This window comes from Chiloscyllium punctatum, chromosome 7 (genome assembly GCF_047496795.1).
Source record: "Chiloscyllium punctatum isolate Juve2018m chromosome 7, sChiPun1.3, whole genome shotgun sequence".
Classification (NCBI taxonomy): Eukaryota; Metazoa; Chordata; class Chondrichthyes; order Orectolobiformes; family Hemiscylliidae; genus Chiloscyllium; species Chiloscyllium punctatum.
Genome location: NC_092745.1, coordinates 92,354,163 through 92,375,233, shown reverse-complemented (window position 1 = coordinate 92,375,233; position 21,071 = coordinate 92,354,163). Strand labels below are relative to the sequence as shown.

Sequence of the window (21,071 nt, the reverse complement as noted above, 5' to 3'; positions counted from 1 at the left end):
ACATCTGTCCTATACCTTCCACCCCTTAATTTAAAGCTATGCCCCCTCGTAATAGCTGACTCCATACGTGGAAAAAGGGTTGACCATGAGAACCTATCAAACCCCTAATCATCATGTACACCTCTATCAAGTCACCCCTAAACCTCCTTTTCTCCAATGAAAACAGCCCCAAGTGCCTCATCCTTTCCTCATACAATCTTCCTACCATACCAGGCAATATCCTGGTCAACCTCTTCTGCACCCGTTCCAGTGCCTCCACATCCTTCCTATAGTATGGCGACCAAAACTGCACACAATCCTCCAGATACGGCCGCACCAGAGTCTTCTTCAACTGCAACATGACCTCAGGACTCCGGAACTCAATTCCTCTGCCAATAAAAGCCAGTACGCCATATGCCTTCTTCACCGCACTATTTACCTGGGTGGCAACTTTCAGGGATCTGTGTACGTGGACACCAAGATCCCTCTGCTCATCCACACTACCAAGTATCCAACCATTAGCCCAGTACTCCATCTTTTTGTTACTCATACCAAAGTGAATCACCTCACACTTACCCACATTGAACTCCATTTGCCACCTTTCTGCCCAGCTCTGCAGCTTATCTATATCCCGCTGTAACCTGACACATCCTTCCTCACTGTCAACAACTCCACTGACTTTCGTATCATCCGCAAACTTGCTCACCCAACCTTCTAGCCCCTCCTCCAGGTCATTTATAAAAATGACAAACAGCAATGGTCCCAAAACAGATCCTTGCGGAACACCGCTAGTAACTGCACTCCAAGATGAACCTTTACCATCAACTACTACCCTCTGTCTTCTTCCAGCCAGCCAATTCCTAATCCAAACCTCCAACTCACCCTCAATGCCATACCTCCGTATTTTTTGCAGTAGCCTACCATGGGGGACCTTATCAAACGCCTTACTAAAATCTATATACACCACATCTACTGCTTTACCCTCGTCCACCTCCTTAGTCACCTTCTCAAAGAATTCAATAAGGTTTGTGAGGCACGACCTGCCCTTCACAAAACCATGCTGACTATCCTTGATCACATTATTCCTATCCAGATGTTCATAAATCCTATCCCTTACAATTCTTTCTAAGACTTTGCCCACAACAGAAGTGAGACTCACCGGCCTATAGTTAATAGGGTTATCCCTACTCCCCTTCTTGAACAAGGGAACCACATTTGCTATCCTCCAGTCTTCTGGCACTATTCCTGTAGACAACGAGGACATAAAAATCAAGGCCAATGGCTCTGCAATCTCCTCCCTTGCTTCCCAGAGAATCCTAGGATAAATGCCGTCAGGCCCAGGGGACTTATCTATTTTCACCCTTTCCAGAATTTCCAACACCTCTTCCCTATATACTTCAAAGCCGTGCATTCTAATTAATTGCGACTCAATATTCACATCGGCAACGATGTCCTGTTCCTGAGTGAATATTGACGAAACTGACGAATACTGTCCTGAGCATGTAAAAGATGCTATATAAATGCACATTGGTTGTTCCTATACAGCAATTCCCTCAAAACAAGAAAGAGTAAGTGTTTTCTGTCTGAAGTTCAGACTCTGCTCCAATGGGAATACTGCTGAATAATGACTTGATTTAGATATATGGTGCTTCTGCCAACATTTGAGTTCTTGGACATTGATCCCATCTACTTAGAAGTGGAACCATAATCATAGCTTAACTGTGCTTGCAGACATCAGGACTGAAAGCTCCAGCAACTATTTTCATGGGAGCCCTTTAGAAGCCCTTTGCAGCTGCCAGTAACATCACAATCTCCTGAAGTCAGAATTATTGAATTTCAGCGGGCTGGTTTTATGAATGAACCTAGTTTAAGATGAAGCTTCCTGTAGCTACCATCATTGCTTTAACAAATGGTTCCCCACTGAAGCAAATGAGCCCAAGAAAATCCAACAAAAAAGTATTTTCAGACATGTCAAGAACCGTAATTGATCTGTTTACTGCTACAACCTGGTGTGTGTAAGTGCAACACTACAAGATTTTCCGATGCTGTCAGTTTGCTCTACAGAGACAGTGCTTTGTGAAAATGAAAGATTTAAACTAACATTACCACAGCATTTTGTGTCAATCCAAGAGGTCTGTGCAGAGTTTCAGCAGTCGATCTTTATACATTCTCCATAACACCACTCCATTTTGTTTTTACCATCCATGACAATTTTCTATAATTTCAATAATAATTTGCAATATGATCATTTGTTTCAATGTTATTATATGAAAACTCTCATGTAGAGACATGATAGTATTTCAAAGCCATTATGTATTTATCCAAAAAGTAACTATCTTTATTAGTTTTAATGCATAAATGTATTTGTTTTATTGCAGGAATGCAAATTAGGACAAGCTGCAAGGTGACCAGGACTTCATATCCTCTGAGTGACAGTGTTATCTGCTCTGGTGCCCCCAATTCCTTCCACGACTTGCATTGTCATAAGAATGGACCAAGAATATGAGCGAAGGCTACTTCGACAAACACATTTCCAAAATGTCTCTGAGAATATGCTTTCCCCAGTAAGTGAAAATGGAGAATCTGCTTACTCCAAAATGAATTCTGAAACTAACTATAACATTCCATGAAAGAACTATTCATAGTTCACTGCTGGAGAGATATGCTCGTTGCTTCAAATTTGTTTCCAGCACATCATTAGAGAGTTATGCCTTTTGTCAGTACCCAGGATAATTTCAGCAGTGAGGGTGGATATGTATTTGGAATTGCCAGATATATCATACTTTTGATATTTAATACTATGAATTGTGTTTTACAAAGTGTGATTTTGCAGGATAAAAATAATATTCTAATTCCTCAAACAATGTGATATACCATGACCTTAATGTTTGGGCAATGTTTACAGCTCCCACTCCCATGGGGAACTTGACAAAACCTTTTCTGTGATTAAACAATCCCCAATGATGATTGGATTTTTCCATGCACCTGAACAATTTAATTTAATCTGACTGTGTCAATAATAATCTACGGGTATTCTAAATTGCACTCTTCAGGGAATTGAAAGGGAATTATTGTAAATTGGTGATTTGGTTGAGTTTTTATTTGGAATTTTCCAAAGGAACTGTTAGATAAAAATATATTTTTGCCACAGTAGGGGACCCAAGGACTAGGAGAGGTAACCTTAAAATCAGAGATTGCCCAACCAGGCAAGAATTTGGGAAATACCTCCTCCTACAAAAAGCGGAAGATGCTAGCTCAGTTAATAATTTAAAAACTGACATGGATAGGTTTGTTTTGCTTGCAAGATATAGAATCAAAGCAGCTGAATGAAATTTGGATCAGCCTGATCTTGATTGCAGGAACTGGCTTGAGGGTCTCAAAGGGCTATTCCTGTTCCAACATTAGCAGATCTATAGCAGTAGAAGTGACAAAATTGGCCTACTCATATTTGGTTTCAGGGGCAGAAGATCAGCTTGGCCTTATAATGTTGATTGATTTCCCACAATTCATTCATACTTAAAATGTTGGTTGAGGAGAAAGGTGGATTCAGACTGTGGTCAGGCACCCTTGCTGATACCTGTTGTAAAATCTCACCTGAAAATGTGCTGCTGGGACCAGATAGCAGAGGTAAATAGTGTTTATGGAACTGTTCTCCAGTAGAGGGCAAATGGCTTTAGAAGAATGGGAGAAGGGACTGTCCAGATTAGAAGGTTAAATCCATGGCTTAAAGGATGTTGTTTGAAGCAGGGGTTTCACATCGTGGATAATTGGCATCAGTTCTGGTGAAAGAGAGAGCTGTTCCACTAGGATGAGCTGATTCTAAACTGGCCCAGGGTTAGTGTTCAGGTGAATCTAATAAGTAGGGCAGTTAGGATTTTACATTTTTTTAGGGGAATGGGATTGAGAGGTTTTAGTAAAGAATGAATTAAAAAAAAACAGTAGTGATGTGGGTTAGGCAGTGGACCAGGAAGGATGCAGTGAATTTAATCGATGCAACAGAGCTTTGAAGGTTGAATACCTCAAAATCCAGATACCTAAGAGTTGGAGTTTTCTGAAAGTTAGAAATTTCTATGCCTATACTGCATAAAACCTGACTCAGCCAAGCCAACTCAGAAACGTTCAGATAGTTGCTGAGTAATGATCACCAAAGAACCAGCTTAATTTTAACTCCACTTTGAGGCTCGTAAACAAGCAAATGCAATTAGTACAAAGGTGATTAATTCACCCTAGGATGTGGCACATTTTTGTCTGCTTCTTGTCTGATATTTTTAAAACTAATGCAATAGATTGCTGAAATTCACGTTTCACTGAATGATAATTATGTGTCAAATTCGAAGGCTGTTTGTGAAGGTTGCACTTACTTTGTGCAAATTATGCAGAAAGAGCAGTGTTAACACTTGGAAGCACAATGCTCAGCTACTTATTTGCTCAGCTAAATTGCTATCTTGAAAATAATAAGCAAATTTTTCTTAATTTGTTCACGGAATGGATTGCTGAGGTACGTTTATTGGCCGTCTCTAAATTGTCGGGAGAAGGTAATGGTGAGCTGCCTCCTTGCTATAGAGGCACCCCCAATGCTGTTAGGAAGGGAGTGATGGTACATTTCTGAGGGATCTACGGCTTGCAGAGGAACTTGCAGATTGTGGTGTCCATATGTTGCCCTTGGCCGCCTTAATGGTAATGGTCATGGGTCTGGAAAGTGCTGTGGAAGGATCCTTGGTGATTGCATCTTGTAGAAAGTGCACACTGCTGCTAATAAGTGAATGTTTGTGGATGTGGTGCCAATGAAGCAGGCTGCTTTGTTCTGGATGGTGTTGAGTTTCTTGAGCTACGCCCATCCAGGCAAGTGAAGAGTTTCCATCGCACCCCTAACTTGTGCCTTGTAGGTGATGGACAGATTTTGAGGGCAGTCAGTAGGCACAATACCTGACCCTTGGCTGCCATTTATATGATGAGTCCATGGTAACTCCCTGGCTGATGTTAGTCTGGTATTCAGTGATGGTAATTGTATTAACACTCCAAGGGCAATGGTTAGCTTCTCACCTGTTGGATATGATCATTGTCTGGAACTTGTGTTGTTACTTGCCACTTAGCAACACAAGCCTGGATGTTGTCCAGGTCTTGCTGTGTATCAATTTGGGCATAGTCAATATCTGAGTAGATGTGAATGGTGCTGAACATTGTGCTGTCATCAGAAAACCTGAAGGGAAGGTCATTGATGAAGCAGCTGAAGATGTTTGGGCCTAGGGCACTCTGAGGGACTCCTGCAGAGATGTCCAGGAGCTGACCTTCAACAACCGCAACTATCCTCCTTTGGCTGGAGTCAGACTGAGTCCATTGTAGAGTTTGCCATCTGATTCCCATTGAATGCAGTTTAGTTTGAGTCCCTTGATGTGGCTTGGCAAATGTGGCCTTTGATATCAAGGGCAATCACTCTCTCCTGCTGAATTCACCTTTGTTAGAACACATTTGGACCAATGTTGTATTGATGTCCGGAGCCGAGTGGTCCCTGCAGAATCCAAATTGAGAGTCAGTGAGCAGGTTTTCCTTTGGAAGTACCAGTTTATGACCCTGTTGATGATTCCTTCCACTACTTTGCTGAAATGTTTTTGATTTGGCCAACACAGTATAGCAGGCAAGGTATCATACACTTGACTTTTCCAATTTGAATTAAGGAACTCCAATTTCTTCCCTGAAAACTGAGAAATCCTGAAATCTGACACAGCCTCAGTTCATTGGTTGCCATATTTGAGGTAACTCTAGCTGTAGTGATTAAGGTGACTTCAGAGAAAATGGAAAGATTAAAGCTATAGGCAATTTACTTGAATGTGCAAAGAATTCTTGTAAAATGCAGGTTCTTCTATAACGCAAAGGTTGCATTCTGACAGAATCCTGTGTTATGGAAAAATTGCACTTTAGAAACAGCACTTGAAGTGTTGGCAGTGTAATTGAGTTACATCCAACACACATTTTAAAAACTTGTGCTTTAGAAACGTTATCCCCAATTTGTCAATCGCATTAGAGCAAATTTGCATTAACAGAATGTGCACTATAGTAGAACAACCTACATGTAGGTGAAATAATACCACAAATAAAATTGAGATTGATTTAACGTGATTGCAAGGTGATCAGAAATATTCCAGAATATTAGAGGTTTGGAAGAGATGGACAAAAGGAATTCGGGGGAATCCTGATAATAAAGAATGGGTCATGACAGTACAGAAAAGAAATCTTAGCTTGGAAAATCAATTGTGGAGAATCAGTTCGTGTGGAGCTTAGACAACAGGGGCAGAAATTACTAGAGAGGGTAGTTATAGAGTGTAAGTCAGGAAATTAGAGGTGCTTGGAACGAGGGTAACATAGTGACTGTGTAAAGTTTGTTTACCATTACATAAACCAGATTTGCAGTAATATCACGGAGGACAATTCATGGAAAATACAGAAGTTAATTTTCTAGACCAGTACATTGGGGACCAACAAGGAGAAAGTGAGGACTGCAGATGCTGGAAATCAGAGTTGAAAGGTGTGATGCTGGAAAAACACAGCAGGTCAGACATAATCTGAGGAGCAGGAGAGTTGACATTTCAGGCATAAGCCCTTCATCAGGAATGTGGGGAGTGGGGGAAAGGATGGCAGAGAGAGAAATAGGAAGGTGGGGTGTGGACAAGGTAGCTAGAAAGGCAATAAATAGATGCAGGTGGGGAATGATAGCAATAGATCAGCAGGGAGGGTGGAGCGGATAGATGGGAAGGAAGATGGATCAAGTTACTTTCGATCTCTTACTGTAAAATCGGAAAATGTTAATTAATGACATTAGAAGTAAGGAGGTTTCAAGGGGAAAAGTGATCATAATATGTTAAATTTTCTATTGTGTTTGAAAGTGATTTAGTTAAATCATGAAGTAGGGTCTTGAAGCTGAACAAAGCAAACTTGGCAAGGACAAGGGTCAACTTACATTGGAAAGTACATTTAAAAAGTATGCTGACAGATAAGCAATAACAAACATTAATAAAGTAATAATTTTGAGGAAATTCATGCTCCCTTAAGAAATTAAGCCTCATGGGAAAAGTGTTCCAATCTTTGTTAATCTAATTCAATCTTTAATTTCTCTTATTAAAGGCAGAAGCTTATAATTTTTTTTGACACAGTATGAGGTTTGGGGGATGTTAGATTCAGAAAGGGATGATAGGGATTAAAGACAACTGAAAAAGGATGTTTAGGCCATAGAGGGAGTGCAGTGAAGGTTTGTTTACTGGACTGATTCCTGGCATGGCAGGACCGATGTATGAAGAGAGACTGGATCATTTAGGACTTTATTCACTCGGGTTTAGAATGATGAGGGAGGAACTTCATAGAAATTTATGGGTAAATGAAAGAAAGGCGTTCCTGATAACTGGAGAGTCCAGAACCAGGGGTCACAGTCTAAGGGTGTTTGATAGGTCACATAGGGCTGAGATATTGAAAAGTTTTGTTATGAAGAGAGTGGTGAGCCTATGGAATTCTCCTTTTCTTAAACACTGTGCTGAACATTTGCTTTGTTTTATTCATTCATTCACTCACAGGAAGTGCACATCACCAGCTAGGCCCATCCCTAATTACAATTACGTTAAGTGTTTTTAAGAAGGAGGTAGATATGATTCTTAAGGCTAAAGGGATCAAAGAGAAAGGAAGAAAGTGGAAGCAATACTGAGTTGGATGATCAGTCATGATCATATTGAATCGTGGAGCAGGCTTGAATAGCTACATGAGCTACTCCTGATCCTATTTTCTGTGTTTGTATGTAATAGCAAGGTGAGGTTAATGAAACTAAAGCCTATCCTTACTGTCCTGCCTCCTTGTTTTAAAACAAGTTACAGAGATAGTGGATGTATTTGATCATCCAGAATTACTGAGATGCTAGAAGAGTCCCAGTGGATTGAAAAAGAAAAGAAATCTGGAATTAAGAGTCTAATGATGACCATGAATTCATTGTTGATTTTTGGAAAAACCCATCTGGTTCACTAATTTCTTTTAGGGAAGGAAACTGCCATCCCCACCTAGTCTGGCCTATGTGTGACTCCAGACCCACAGCAATGTAGTTGATTCTTAACTGCTCTCTGGGCAATTAGCTATGGGCAATACATGCTGGTGTAGCTGGTAATGTTCACATCCTGTGAGTGAATGAATGAATAAAACAAAGCAAATGTTCACCACACTATTCAAGAAAGAAGGCAGAAAAAAAACAGATACAATGGACACTTAGCCTTATATCACTGGTAATAAAACTGCTGGATTCTATTATTTGGGAAGTTACAGCAAAATACTTAGAAAACCATAATTTGACCAGGCAGAGTGAACACAAAATTATCACAAGGAAATCTGTTTGACAAATCTGTTGAACTTTTCGAAGTTTGAACTAATAGAGAATATAAGACAGAACCAGTGAATGTCATTCATTTGGATTTTCAAAAAGCTTTTAGGAAGACATCACAAAATTACACAAAACTATAGCGCATTTTATCGCAGGTAATATGTTAAAATATTGAGTCTTGGTTAATGGGCAGAAAACAGAGAATGCAAATAAATGGCCATTATAGGAGTTGATAGTTTGTCACTGTCTGGGTAGATTTTAGTTTAGATTTAGATTACTTGCAGTGTGGAAACAGGCCCTTCGGCCCAACAAGCCCACACCGACCCACCAAAGCGCAACCCACCCATACCCATTCCCCTACATTTATTAGATCACTTAGTGTGGAAACAAGCCCTGCAAATGACTGGTTCTCCCTTTATTCCGCGAGATCTAACCTTGCTAATCAGTGTCCCTTGGGGAACCTTGTCGAACGCCTTACTGAAGTCCACACAGATCATATCTACCACTCTGCCCTCATTAATCCTCTTTGTTCCTTCTTCAAAAAACTCAATCAAGTTTGTGAGACATGATTTCCCATGCACAAAGCCATGTTGACTATCTCTAATCAGTCCTTGCCTTTCCAAATACATACATCCTGTCCTTCACCTAAAAATTCACCTAACCAATTCACCTTACCTGCACATTTTTGGACTGTGGGAGGAAACCGGAGCACCTGGAGGTGTCAGGCAGCAGTGCTAACCACTGTGCCACCATGCTGCTCACATGGCAGCTTCACCTATTTAAAATCAGGATGAGGGGACTGAATGTAATGTATTTGTGTTTTCTGTGAATACAAAATTAGGGGAAAAAGCAAGCTTTGAAGAGGTTGTCAAGATGCTATAATGGAAGCTTGACAGAGTCTTCAAGAACATGGCAGATTAAATGCAGAAAAGTGATACAGAAAAAGGTCAAAGACTGGCAAATGTTTGTATTCAAGACCTGAGTGCTGTTATACATAAATTTCAGAGTTTACATGTAGGTGCAGCCAGCAATCTGGAAAGCAATTGAAATGTTAACCGTTATTGTGACTGAGTTTCTCTTGTCAGTACATGGTGGAGGGGAATGTGTGGAACTTCTCTCCCAATTAGTGAATTATAAATGTTTGCTGCACAAACTATTAATGATGACAGAATTGCATTCGCCACTATACTGTTGAAATGGAGTACTACCCTTAATGCTGCTTTCAAGTCTGTGATCTGCCCCCTTTTCGTGCATCTACATCAACATTGCTACTCAATCTGCTATATCACCTGCACCCAATACTGGTACAAAACCCATCTGTTATATAGTTAGCACCATTTCTCTCACTATTTTGATTCAGAATGGGAAAACTTATTTCCATTTTAGTCATTGATAGCCTTTAGCAGGTGAATAGGCGCAAAACGTCACTTGACCCGTCAGCTCACTTTAACAACAAAAATAAATCCCGGCAGGGGCTGAATTTTGTGACTAGCTTTCGAAATCATGAACTGCTCTTGCCATCTCTTGCCCCCTTCTCATTATCTCACCTACGCTTGAGAACATAATAAATAGGAGGAGGAATAGGCCATTCAGCCCCTTAAGCTTTCCTTGCCGTTCAGTAAGATCACAGCTGCTTTGTCTTTTAAATGAATGTCCCTTTATTCTGAAACTTTGTCCCTGAGTTCAACTACTGGAGTCATTGTCTCAACGTCTGTCGTGTAAAGTGCCATCAGAATCTTAAATGTTTCAATCAGATCACTATTCATTCTTCTGAACTCTGAATAAAGATCTAACCTGTTTCGCCATTCTTGATAAGTCATCCCCTTCATTCCAGGAATCAATCTCTTTTGAGCTGACTCCAATGCCAGCTCTTCCTTTCTTATTGGCCACTTGCTTCAGCTTTTAATGGTATTTTTCTTTCCATCAGTAAAAAGGTGGAATGGCAGTTTTGTGCAGTTTGGTTATTACAGAAGAATATTGATTTGTAACATCTATGGAATCATGATGCTGCAATGTGCAAGACATATCTTCTTAGAAGCTGGCTGGAGAAAAAAACAGAATCTATGGTGACTTTGGGTGAAATGGCAAAATGTTTCATAGTCCGCACTCCTCATACTATTACCATAGCAACAGAGTCTATGCACATTTGCCATGGCATTGTTTCTGTGGTGGTATCAGGCCAGTGCTGGAAATATAAATGTGTAGACACGTTTTTGTTTTTTTTTGTTTTCTATTTTCAAAGTATGTGGCACATTCTACAGCTTGAATAAACTATTCAGTTTGAAATAAATATAAACTAAGTATTGCAGCCGTCATTGGTACTGATGTAAACCGTGACAATACTTTGAGTAGCACCATTGGCAACGTACTTTGTATGGTGAAGGTTAAATACCATGTGAAAGAAAATCTCCAGTTTCAAATGAAAATTTTCTGACAGGAAATGACTATGCACAGTCTCTGTGCTTGGCTAGTGAAGAATTAAAGAGAGGTTATATTACAAGCTTTTAACAATTTTATAGATTTTATCTTTTTATTTTGATTCTTATTTTTATTTTCCATCTCCCAAAATATAGGAGTGCTTTAATTTGCAGCTGACCTTTTGCATATGTTTGTTCAATATTATCAGCATCATATTTGAACTTGTGAATTATTTCTCAATCACATTTCCCCCACCACTTGGAGGTGTTTCATCAGCATTGTTTGCTGTTCCAATTTTGATGAGACAGTGTTAATGAATGGTAAGAGATAGGTTTCGGCTTGTGGTAACTAGCATTTTGACTTCATGACATCTGCTGTAATGTCCTGGAAAATATAAGAGTACGAATTAGGAGCAACAGGAACTGCACAGCTCCTCTAGCTTGCTCAGCCAGTCACTAAGAACGTGACTGATCTGATTTACTCCACATTCCCATCTCTTTCGTCTCTTGCTTATCAAGAATCTAATTACCCCTGCCTTAAAAATGAGTCAGCTTCTACCCCTCTCTGAGAAAAAGTTCTGTGAGGGGGAGAAAAAAAAAGACTAAAAGAAAAAACTGGTGTCTTGCAGCAAGATGTGCCAACAAGAGACCGGGGAAGAAAATAACTCCATCTTATGCCCAGGTCAAATTTAGTGACCTGTGTCCAAACAGCTGACTGCTGTTGTTTTTCTTTCTGGATTGACACAATTGTGTGTATCCCATGGAAACCAAAGCTTTTGTTGGGCTTGTGTGAAATGAATGCTTTTTACATGCATGGTGACATTATCATCCTGATCTCTTCCAAAAATTGGCAATTTGTTATTTATACAATTATGTAGAGCAGCCTGGGATTTCTACAGATAATCTTAAACAGTTGATGGTAATTGGGTGAATAATCCCATATGTTAAACAATGCACTGCTGACTGAGAGGTCCGTTCAGAGGAATATTGATTGGGGTCCTGTCATTGTCGAGGAATGTATGATGGGGTGGAGATTTTTGGCTTGAAACATTAGTTAAATATTTGAAAGTTTTGTTCTGGAATTCAGTGGTGACACCTCTGTTGCAAATAGTGTACACTGTTTTAGGCATAAAGTTAAAAATCACACAACACCAGGTTATAGTCCAACAGGATACTGGATTAGTGGTGCTGGAAGAGCACAGCAGTTCAGGCAGCATCCAACGAGCAGCGAAATCGACGTTTCGGGCAAAAGCCCTTCATCAGGCCCTTCCTGATGAAGGGCTTTTGCCCGAAACGTCGATTTCGCTGCTCGTTGGATGCTGCCTGAACTGCTGTGCTCTTCCAGCACCACTAATCCAGTATTTGGTTTTCAGCATCTGCAGTCATTGTTTTTACCTTATAGTCCAACAGGTTTAATTGGAAGCACACTAGCTTTCGGAGCGATGCTCCTCATCAGGTGATTGTGGAGGGCTCGATCGTAACACAGAATTTATAGCAAAAATTTGCAGTGTGATGTAACTGAAATTATACATTGAAGAATTGATTGTCAGTTAAACCTTTCATCTGTTAGAATACAGTGATAGTTTCACTTCTTTCATGTGTAAATCACAAAACCCTTTTTATATTAAAAAGTTGCATTCTCGTGTTAGCTGTTAGCAATGGTGAGAGCTAGACAATATGTTGAAGGTGTTAGCCCCCTGTGTTCTCTGTCCATGACCTGATGTTTAGATTGATTCCAATCTAAAAAGTGAGATAACAGAGTTTTACATAAATTCATGCAGTTTTTGAGCTCAGAGTTCTACGTTGCATCCTTGCCTGCAACGTATAAGATAGACAATGTTGGCTGAGTCACATGAATATCTGCCATGTACAGGGGTGGGAGGTGTTCCCACGCGTAATAGTGGTATCTATGTCCACAATCTGACACGTCTTGCAGCGTCCACCGTGACAGCGTTGTACGGAGTTGTCCTGAGAGCCGGGCAGTTTGCTACGAACAATGATCTGTTTGAGGTTTGGTGGTTGTTTAAAGGCAAGTAGTTGAGGTGTGGGAAAGGTCACCAAGACCCTTATACGTTGCAGGCAAGGATGCCCGGAGGCATGGTACATTGGGGAAACCGAGCAAAGACTACGACAAAGGATGAATGGGCACCGCACAACAATCAACAGACAGGAGGGTTCCCTCCCAGTTGGGGAACACTTCAGTGGTCCAGGACACTCAGCCTCAGACCTTCTGATGACCATCCTCCAAGGTGGACTTCGGGACAGGCAGCAGAGGAAAGTGGCCGAGCAGAGGCTGATAGCTAAGTTCGGTACCCATAGGGAGGGCCTCAACTGGGACCTTGGGTTCATGTCACATTACAGGTGATCACGATTGCACTACACACTCTCACTCTCACATACACACGGACACAGGTACACACAGACGTGCACACAGACACCCACACGCACCCTTATAGACACACACCCACTCCCACATATGCACACGCTCATAGACTTAAGACACTCTGCACTCACTATACACATACACACACACACACTTTCTCACACTCACCACCCCCACCCCAGACAGAGACACACAGACAAACAAAGACCCACATGCGCACACATATTTTGTGTGGTGAAGTTTTTTTGTACTTGCAGAGTTACATTGCACTTTGCTGAAAAACCACATACATTCATGTAGAACTCTGAGCTTAAAAACTGCATGAATTTATGTAAAACTCTGTTATCTCACTTTTTAGATTGATTCCAATCTAAACATCAGGTCATAGACAGAGAACACAGGAGGCCAACACCTTCAACATATTGTCTAGCTATCACCATTGTTAACAGCTAACCCGAGAATGCAACTTTTTTTAAAAAAGGGTTTTGTGATTTACACATGAAAGAAGTGAAACTATCACTGTATTCTAACAGATGAAAAGATTAACGGACAATCAATTCTTCAATGTATAATTTCAGTTACATCGCACTGCAAATTTTTGCTATAAATTCTGTGTTACAATCGAGCCCTCCACAATCACCTGATGAAGGAGCGTCGCTCCGAAAGCTAGTGTGCTTTCAATTAAACCTGTTGGACTATAACCTGGTGTTGTGTGATTTTTAACTTTGTACAGTCCAACACCGGCATCTCCGAATCATGTTTTAGGCATGTTATTTTAAGAAGGTCATTGAGAGGTTATAGATTAAAAACTGGGGAAAAGGAGGCATTCTTTTGATTGAAACCTTGAAGGAAGCTCGTGGCTGAAGGATTATTGAATTTGATTTGCCTATCACTAAACATTCAACATACCATACCATAAGATTTGGAGCTGCGCATAATAGATTGAAGTGAATACAGGACCTAGACTAAAAAAAAGTTACATAACAATACAGAATATTTTGACCTCTTATCGACTGACCAATGTTGGTTTAAAAAGTTGCTAATTAAAAGTAAATTTTATCTTGGGAAATTGCGTAGATTATTCAAAGTAGCTACGTAAATAAAATGTACCCATAGATGTGGAAGCCATAACTAATGTTACAACTGAAGGTTCGAGTCTTGGAAGAGGTTTCATATCTGAAAATATTGATTAAGTATCTTTAAGCTGACGTTTAACGGCAGCTGGATCCAATAGTTCTGATTCCTCTGTATGTTCAGTATACTTTAATTCACATTTTAAAAAATTCTGTCTGTAACACTCCGGAATTGAAGCAATTTGAAATTATTTCTATTCTTCAAAATAATTTGCTGATGTGAATATCTTTTATTTTAAACAGTCTGCCTTGAGCACACGACCAGTAACCTCAAATTCGCCAGGAATCCTTCCTCGTAAGACAGGAGACCGTTTCATCCCAACCAGAGCAAGTTCAAACTGGAGCATCAACTTTCATGCTATAAATGTAAGACATGAAGGTACTTTTGTGAGTGATTGCAATGGCTTTATAAGTGACATTAGATAATCTAGCAGACCCTCTGTCAACCAGTGCTGAGGGTCACTTTGTAAAAGTTTGGAATTATTTTTGGGAAAAGCTCTTGATTTTTGTGGAGATTATTATTGACCCTCTAACCCAGGGGTGGGGAACCTGCGACCTTCAAGGCCATTGTGTGTGGCCTTTTGAATGAATCCAAATTTTGCAGAACAAATCTTTTACTTTTTATTAATATGTTTTTTTCGTCCTTTATTATTTTTATTTTAATCTTTAAATGAAGGTATTTAAAATACCAGAGAGTAAAAGAAAATTCAATGAAATAATCCTCAGAGACTGACCGCCACAATTTTTAAAAAAAAGTGAATTTTGAAGAATATATAATTGAAGTTTCTTGGATGTGGCCTTATTAGATTACAACTAACATAATGTGGCCTTCCAACATGACAAGGTTCCCCACCTCTGCTCTAACGTATATTAACAAGTCTTGAATCCAATCCTGTTTAATCACAAAATTAATATACTTGTCCATCTTGTGTTTTATTGAACTTTATCACTTTGGAGGGTATGGAAAATGCCACAACATAACTTAATTATGTTTTTCAGTTATGGTGTTTTGACTGTCTCTAATCTGCTGTGAGGCAATATATACATTAGGTATGATAGTGGCAAGTGTCTGTAATTAGCACACAACGGCAAGGAAATGTAATGTTAAATTAATACAGGAAATAGAAATATTCATATCAGTGGAGTTAATATTTTGAGGTATACATGCTGAGAATTCATTGATAACATGACCTTGTACATATTTTTAAAAGAAGGATAGCGTTTGGCTCTAGTGATATTTAAATCTTAAGAATTTTAAGTTAACATTAGAAGATCATTGACCAATGGTGCTGATTTGCCTCAGTATTCAAATATCATCACTTTTTTGCAGTACAATTTGTGAAATGTTGCAAAAGCTGCTGCAGGCTCCAATTCATTGCAATTAATTTATGTTGTTAAATATTTTTACATAGAGACCTACAAATTTAAAGTTTGTAGGTAATTGTGAAACAGATTGGTATAAGCTATTCATAACTCATTTTAAATATGTTGAAAAGTGTTAACTGCTTTATGGTTCATTGGTATAATTTTGGATTCTCTTATATAAGTTGTTGACATTTAATGGATGCACATAATAGATGATAATATATCTAGAAAGGCCAACAAGGTATTAAGTTTGTGTGCTAATCTATTGCCTTCCAGTTAAGGAGGGATGAAGGAGCAGATCGGTCTTGTCACTTGTTTCAAAAATACCATAGGATGGATAACATTTACAAAAGGAGCCATGCTTTTGTTACTATCATTAACTCATTTGATCACTTAAATTACAAACTTGTGACAAACACCCCAAGCTCTTATTAGTCTATAATAATTATTTTCTGTCATTAACTCTACAATATTAACATTTTGACTAATTTGTTTATTGTATGGGGAGAGACACCGTTCACTGAGTAAACACTTTGCTGTGTTCTTGGTTTTTATCAGGAAAATGGGAAGTCTCCCAACCAGAATCGAAAAACGAAGGAAGCAAACTCTGATAATGGGAAAGGTATGTTACATATCCCCTTTGTCTTCATGATAAGAAAGCTAAATATTGTATTATTGAGATTTGTATATGTTACTTCTTCTGGTTTGGTGTAATTTGAGGTCACAGTGAGCACATGGAGTGCATATTACCTGCTCTTAGCAGCTTGGTCAGCGTTGCGAGACGCATTAATGCTGGACTTTGGAACATAATCTTCTCAGCTTTGAAATATGGAAAATGGTCTGTGATTTCTGGAAATTAATTATTTGTCCAGCTGTTTGTTGCTACCTGTTAGATTGGGTCACCCATGACCCATTGTTTCCTTTTTATTGAGCAGATATCAAACCCCCTTGTAATTAAAGCGTGTATATTAATAGTTTTTGCAAAGCAAACAACATTGTAAATGCTCTGCCAAAGTTTGGTGGTGGGAGCGATAGGCAAGTGGGGGTGTGACTGCGAAGGGCGGCTGACAATGATTGACTTCAACCCAGTTCATGCTGTAGCCAGCAACAAATTGAGATCCTGCATACAAACAATATTAGATGTATTTAACTAGTCTCAATTGTATTTTACCTCACAGTAGCATTATCAGTAGTCCATGGTGCAGACTTCCCAGCATCCAGTGGGAAAAAAAGGTGGCAGCTGGCTTTCTCGAGAACTGTCATGGCACCATTAATTGCAAATTGAACTTGTGTTTCGGTTATTCTTGTAGCAGCTGTAACTCAGATCCTTCTTGATTCTCACTTGTTTTGTCAAATAGTAAGGTAGTTGCAATTAGCTTGTTTTAGAATTAATATTAGTTCCATCTTGAATCAAATAGAGAAGACTAACTTTAGGTTTGTAACCAACATTACATACTGTAACTCTGGCTAAATAGCAGAATGTTAAACGCAACCCATTTTCATTGCTTTTGATTCAGAATTATCCCTAAGCTAATTGACACATTGTCAGATACTGATAAACGAATGTCTCAAAAGATTATCACTTCTTAATTAGCGAATTTTAGAATGTTGCAATGTAGAACTAAACCACTTTCTGTAGCAAAGCCTCATATAAAAATCATCCATTCTAATTCCCAGTCTTCCAATTGTTTCCTATCCCCCCTAACGTTTAATGTGATGCAACCACTGAATTTTTTTTTAAAAAGAAAGGATTCTTAAACTTCCTGCCATTAACTATAATATGTTGCAGAAAATTCCACCAACCACTCTATTTACAAAGGCACTTTTTCTACTTTCCATCTTTTAAGCATTTTAAAATATTTATTTTAATTACTTTCCGAGTGTGCTATATATCACAATGCTAGTCTGTTTATCGGAAGAAAGGGTCGCCATTGTCTGAATGCGTGGCTGGTCTGTGACCATAGCAACAGGATTGTGCACTTGAATGTCAATTGCTTTCATAACTGCTATGATTCCTTCATGCTGCAGTATGTTTGTATTACTTGAAGGATCACAAAGGCTGCAGGGACAGCTCAGGAAATACAGGGCAAGCATTAATGACATCCCAGGTCAGGACTTGATGAGAAGTATAAATTATTGTATTTTTCCAACATGAGAAGCATGAATTGAGGTGCCAGTTTGTTGCTTTATTTCTGGTCTGCATTCTCTCAAACAGAACATTTTTCCCCAGGTTTACATTTAATCCTGGGTTTTTATTTATTCATTCATGGGATATGGGTGTTTTGGCCTAAACCACCTTGAGGTGTAGGTATGTCCACGTTGTTGTTAAGAAGGGAGCTTCAGGACTTTTTCGAGCAATAGTGGAAAAATACTGCCAATGTGGTTCAAGTCAATGTTGTGTGGCTTGGAGGGGAGATTGTAGATGGTGGTGTTTCCTCTCCTTGTATCTTTAGATTGTGGGTTTGGAAGGTGCAATGGGTGGAGTCTTGGAGAGGGACTGTAGTGCATCTTGCAGATGGTATACATTACTGTGTACTGGTGAAGAAGGGGGTGAATATTGAATGTGGTAGATGGATTACCAGTCAAGTGGGCTGTTTTGTCCTGAATGGTGTCAATTGTTTTGATTAATATATTTGCATCAGGCTTGATCATCAATAGGTGATTCAGAAGTCTACTCCTAGTTTTTTATTTAATATTTCCACAATTATGCAATACATCACCATTCTAAAGGGGATGCAGAGCAGAGGGACCTGGGTATGGATGTGCTCAGATCATTGAAGGTGGCAGGATATGGTAAGCTTTCCTTTATTAGTCAGAGTATTGAGTATAGGAGCTGGGAGGTCATGTTGTGGTTGGACAGGATGTTGTTTCGGCCCTTTTTGGAATATTGCGTGCAGTTCTAGTCTCCTTTCTATCAGAAGAATGCTGTGAAACTTGAAAGGGTTTAGAAAAGATTTATAAGGGTGTTGCCAGGGCTGGAGGGTTTGAACTCTCGGGAGAGGTTGAATAGGCTGGGGCTGTTTTCCCTGGAGCATCAGAGACTGAGGGGTGACCTTTATAGAGGTTTATAAAATAATGAGGGGAATGGATAGAGTAAATAGACAATGTCTTTTCCCTGGGGTGGGGGAGTCCAGAACTAGAGGGTATAGGTTTAGAGTGAGGGAGGAAAGATATAAAAGGGACCTAAGGGGCACCGTTTTCATGCAGAGGGTGGTGCATGCATGAAATCAGCTGCCAGAGGAAATCGTAGAGGCTGGACAATTGGAACGTTTAAAAGGCACCTGGATGGGTATGTGAATAGGAAGGGTTTGGAGGGATATGGGCTGGGTGCTGGAAAATAGGACTAGATTACGTTGGGATACTGGTCGGCATGGACAAGTCGGACCAAAGGGTCTGTTTCCATGCTGTACATCTCTCTGACAAATGGAAACTGCAACTTATAAAGCATATAGTAAGCACAGCTTTATTATAAGAAACATTGCGTACAAGAGCAGCGAGATGACATTGAACTTGTACAAGACACTTGTTAGACCTCAGCTGGATCAGTGTATACAGTTGTGGGTGCCACATTATAGAAAAGATGTGAATGCATTGGAGAGAGTGCGACTTAAGGTTGGTCCAGGAATGAGAAAAGGTTAGATTTCAGAAGTTGGGACTATTCTTCTTGGCAAGAGAGGCTGAGAAGAGATTTGGGAGAGATTTTCAAAATGGTAAGTGGGCTGTAGAGAGCAGATAGGGAGAACCTGTTTCCCTCTTGTAAAGGAGAAAAAAGAACAAAAGGGCATAGATTTGAAGTGAGTTGTAAATAAAGCAAGGGTAATTTAAGAAAAGACATCTTCACACAGTGAGTAGTGAAGGTGTGGAATGTGCTGCTTTGCAATGTGGTGAAGGCAGGTTCAATTGAGCCATTCAAGAGAGCATTGGTTAGTTATTTGGATAGAAATAGTGTGCAGGGGTCTGGGAAAAAGGCAGGAGATTAGCATTTGATAACAGAACCAAACGGGTGTGATAGACCAAAACGTTTTCTCTTGCACCATAACAATTCTCAGATTTTGATGCTTGTGCTATTTACTTTGAGTATGGTCTTAGATATGTTTCTTTCACTTTGATCAACAATATTTCTAAGGTGCACTTTATTAACAAATCTCATTGCTGGGAATTTTGTTTTTGTGCAAAACATTGTTTTTCTTCAAGCTGTGAATCTTGTACTATTCTAGTTTACTGGTATTCAGTCAGTTGATGCTGCAAATAGTTACCTCTTCTTTCTCTTTCCCACGAGTCACAAGGTGCTCTCTGATTTGTGGTAAACACCCATCCATATTGTCCTGTGACTGTTTCATGAGATTTTTCCTGTCAGGAACTTTTCCACTGATCCACCTGATTAGGGATTCAAAGTTCTGTAAATTTAATCTCAGCCATTGGTCATTAGAACTGGCAATATTCATAAACAGTGATATATTGTGAATTAAGACATCTTTAGGAAATCTGTCTGGCAAAAACAGCTTGAGCGATTCCTTACTGTTTTACTTTTGTAGTGTGTATACCTTCAGTTGCAATGAACTCTTATTACTAATCCATCAACTAGTCCCAACTTTTTGCTGGGACTGTTGTATTGGTAACATTTCACTGATTTCTTTCTGTCAATTTTGTCCTGATTTGCTATGAAATTAGCCAAGTCTTATTTATTCTGGGCTAATGTACAATCTCTCCACTTATCTCTCCACCCTTCAGGCTCTCTGCCTGTATTTCTGATGAAGGGCTTTTGCCCGAAACATCAATTTTACTGCTCCTCGGATGCTGCCTGAACTGCTGTGCTTTTCCAGCCCCACTAATCCAGAACCTACAATCTCATTTGTCTGTTGTAAAATTTCAATGTACCAGTGTGTTTTGAGTAAAGTTTTGTTTTTCTTGCCCAAGATTCCCGTGAAGTTTCTAATATTCAAGAACAAGGAGCTGTGATTGCATTTTGTCAAATATTCTGTCCTTAACAAATGACCGAAGTATGTCAGAATGATCTTTCATCTTGTTGCTCTTTCTAGGATCATGTTTTGCGCAAAATTATTGCTATCAGCATGACATGGTTTAGTGAAATGTATGGCTTGAGAATTTTCCGATTGATGTGGTAAGAACTGTATAATCTGTCCATGCTTCCCACCTTCCCTACAGTTGCAGCAAATAGGATTGTCTGATAGTGTTTCTTTTGCAGAAATTTCTCACTTCTTATCCCCCACCCAAAGCCTGCACTGATTTCACTTGCCCTTCACTTTGCAACATCTTGTGCAGTGGATATTTTTGTTGCAGTTCTTTGTTCAGCCCATACTGCTACATTTTGCCACAGAAAGTATTTAACAATTAATTGCACTTGAAGAAGGGTCACTGGACTTGAAAAGTTAACTTTGCTTTTTCTCCACAGATGCTACCAAATAGATAGCAATTTCTGTTTT

General features: G+C 39.5%; 1 protein-coding gene across 8 annotated transcripts in view; it reads left to right on the top strand.

Annotated features, from left to right (window-relative positions):
• LOC140479934 (fizzy-related protein homolog) overlaps positions 1 to 21,071 on the top strand; it is a 54,362-nt gene that overhangs the window by 8,561 nt on the left and 24,730 nt on the right. For all 8 annotated transcript variants that reach the window (XM_072574346.1, XM_072574343.1, XM_072574345.1 and 5 more), the window contains 3 exons: positions 2,358 to 2,543; positions 14,506 to 14,628; positions 16,186 to 16,249. In XM_072574346.1, the coding sequence (XP_072430447.1) occupies positions 2,469 to 2,543; positions 14,506 to 14,628; positions 16,186 to 16,249 (262 nt within the window). In that variant the 5' untranslated portion in view covers positions 2,358 to 2,468. The remainder of the gene's footprint in view (positions 1 to 2,357; positions 2,544 to 14,505; positions 14,629 to 16,185; positions 16,250 to 21,071) is intronic.